We start from the raw sequence: 2,438 nt of genomic DNA, 5'->3' as shown, positions 1-2,438 counted from the left end.
CTCCATTTCTACGAAAATGTGAGGCAAGATGCGGCATATGGAGCGAACGCACTGGAGACGAACTGGTTGCATTCGGTCTCGAGCTCCTGCGTGTGCACAAACTTCTCCAATTCGAGCACGCGGACGCGGTACTCGTCGTCAAAGCAGATGCGCGGCAGCTGGACGTCGTTCGATGGCATTATTTTTCAACTGACGCCTCTTCAAGATACACCTCTTTTCACACTATATGCGACTCATTATACTATTTCGTGTGCACCCGAGATCGCGTCCGCGTCCGACGCACGCACATCCGTTGCGCTTTGAAGCGCTCACTATGCTTTAGTGTGTGGTAGAAGCGTACAAGGAACGACCCTGGCGGCGCTAGAACGTACCGTTATCGAGCGTCGTGAGCTGGCGCGGGTCACGTCACGTAAATACTGTATGATTGAAAAAGACGGTGCAGTGGTTTGTTTGGATAGAATTAGTGTGCATGGGATCTCGCGACGCAGCTACGTTGGTCGTAGCATTGGCTGCAGCGTCCTGCGCCTACCTGTGGCTCGCGACGGGCCGAGACGAAGCTCGTCCATGCAGCCCAAAGAGCGCGGCCGACGATGACGAGGTCGTTCGAGATGAGACGCTTCTGGACATGGAGGCCAAGACGATCCCGGAGCTTGTCCGCATCCTGCATCAGTGCGAAGGCTCGCTCCTCGTCGAAGCCGCGGTCGTGCGCCTCGGCAACCTTGCCGCCTTCAGTGCGCTTCATCACGTCCCATTCGTAGCTCACTGCATGCTTGCACTGTAGCGCCACTGCAGCACCAGATCGCGGCGCATGGTGGCATCGCGGCCCTCACCGAGCGGCTTGCCGACATGGACTGTACGCGAACCTGCGCAACGGCGATCTTCACTGCGCTCGCCAACCTCGTTGTCAACGGTACATGACGCTTGTAGATGCATGCATATCAATGGTATGCTAGACACCAACCACCACGTGATCGGAGCGCCGAGCAACCTCGACATCTACCTCGGCTGGTACACGGACGACGACGTGGCCACAAAGCTCGCCTGCGCCCGCCTCCTCAAGAACCTCTCCATGTGGGGTCCGCCTCTTCTTGTCTTCGCTGCACGAGCCCAATATCGTCTGGCTAGAATTTTACGCGACCGAGCTCCTCAGTCGTGACACGCTTCCATCAATGGCCCGTGACCTCTTCCAGCGGCAGTGCCCGTCGCTTGACGACCTACTGCTGCAATGCTGGCTCAACATGCAGAGTAAGCTCTCCGTCGTACACAGCTCGTACATGTCGCTGACACAGTCCAGGTGCGAGTATGTCCATTGCCCAGCTGCAGACGATGCTCGATGCCATCGAGGGACACACGCCGGCGACCGAGCGCGCCAAGGAAACGGTGCTTCGTCTGCTCTTGCATATGTCCAAGCGAGGTGCCCCTATCTTGATTGCGCGTCTCCTTACATTGCGATCGCATGCGCTGGTAGACGAAGCATCTAGTGGCTTTGGCCAGCACATTGTCGCGTGCTTGGCGTCGCTCGACTTTTTTACGCTTGACGAGGACGCCGCCCATGCGCGCTATGGCCACACTGAACTGCGTCGGTGGTTTGCCGAGCAAACTGAGTACGAAAAGGCGTGGGACACTTAATGTGTCAACTTGATTTTTTTCTTGATATGTAAATCAGGAGCATACGTACGATGGCAGCGAGGCAATGTAGCTCGTGTCATCGGGGGTGAGGAGCTGCTGCGCCGCCTCGTCCAGTGTACTCCAGACCGCGCGGGTGATGCGCGGGTAGGCCACTGAGAGAGGCAGCGTGAGCGCTTGGCGGCGGGCACACACGTAGTCGACCGCCGAGTGCACGTGGGCGGTGGTTTGAAGCGACTTGAGAAACGCCGACGTCTCGTGGCGCGTCCAGCCCAGCGACGTGCGCAGCGTGTCGATTAATGTCGCGAGACACGGCGACGGTGCGATGCTGGTCGCCGCACAGCGCCCGGAGTACGGCGTCACAGGACAGACCTGCGTCGGTCGCGGCCACACCTACATCGAGTCGTTTCGAAGAAGCATCGGATGTTGCTTACCGTAAAGCGCTCCTGGTGGTGCGACAGTAGCGTCGGGTACTCTTGGCGCAAATAGGATTTTTGCTGGTCGTCGCTCCCCGCGTACAAGACTTCAATAAAATCCGACTCGGTGACGCTCGCGGCCTCCCAGCGAAGGACGTTGGCGGCCTTGAGCCGGTGGAACTCAGTCCACCATTGCGGCGACTTGGGTCCGGGCGCTTTCTCAAGCAAGACACCCTTGAGGGCGCCGAGTAGCCTTTGCGGCCGCGAGCTCGGCGCGCTCTCCTCGTCGCCAGCGGCCGCGTTCTTGTCGGCCACACGCCGCCGGAAGGTGAGGCCGTTGAGACCGAGCGGCGCATTGCGGAGCGGTCAACGACGGCAGCCATTGCAGTGTCGTGA

General features: G+C 59.3%; 2 protein-coding genes across 2 annotated transcripts; one reads left to right on the top strand and one right to left on the bottom strand.

Annotated features, from left to right (window-relative positions):
* Window positions 1-625: 625 nt before the first annotated feature.
* Window positions 626-1,629, top strand: SPRG_18310 (hypothetical protein; the record flags this gene model as incomplete). Its single annotated transcript, XM_012357748.1, has 6 exons — window positions 626-731; window positions 782-910; window positions 954-1,076; window positions 1,126-1,259; window positions 1,318-1,414; window positions 1,469-1,629. 6 exons carry the CDS (start codon window positions 626-628, stop codon window positions 1,627-1,629), a joined length of 750 nt encoding a protein of 249 aa, XP_012213138.1.
* A 33-nt stretch (window positions 1,630-1,662) lies between these two features.
* Window positions 1,663-2,425, bottom strand: SPRG_18309 (hypothetical protein; the record flags this gene model as incomplete). The annotated part of the gene is made up of 3 exons (XM_012357747.1): window positions 1,663-2,019; window positions 2,061-2,175; window positions 2,199-2,425. The coding sequence occupies 3 exons, from the start codon at window positions 2,423-2,425 to the stop codon at window positions 1,663-1,665; spliced, it is 699 nt and encodes a 232-aa protein (XP_012213137.1).
* Window positions 2,426-2,438: the final 13 nt, after the last annotated feature.

Source organism: Saprolegnia parasitica, assembly GCF_000151545.1.
Source record: "Saprolegnia parasitica CBS 223.65 unplaced genomic scaffold supercont2.1113, whole genome shotgun sequence".
Lineage (NCBI taxonomy): Eukaryota > Oomycota > Saprolegniomycetes > Saprolegniales > Saprolegniaceae > Saprolegnia > Saprolegnia parasitica.
Note: the sequence above shows the minus strand (reverse complement) of the source record. Positions and strands in the feature narration are given on the sequence as shown.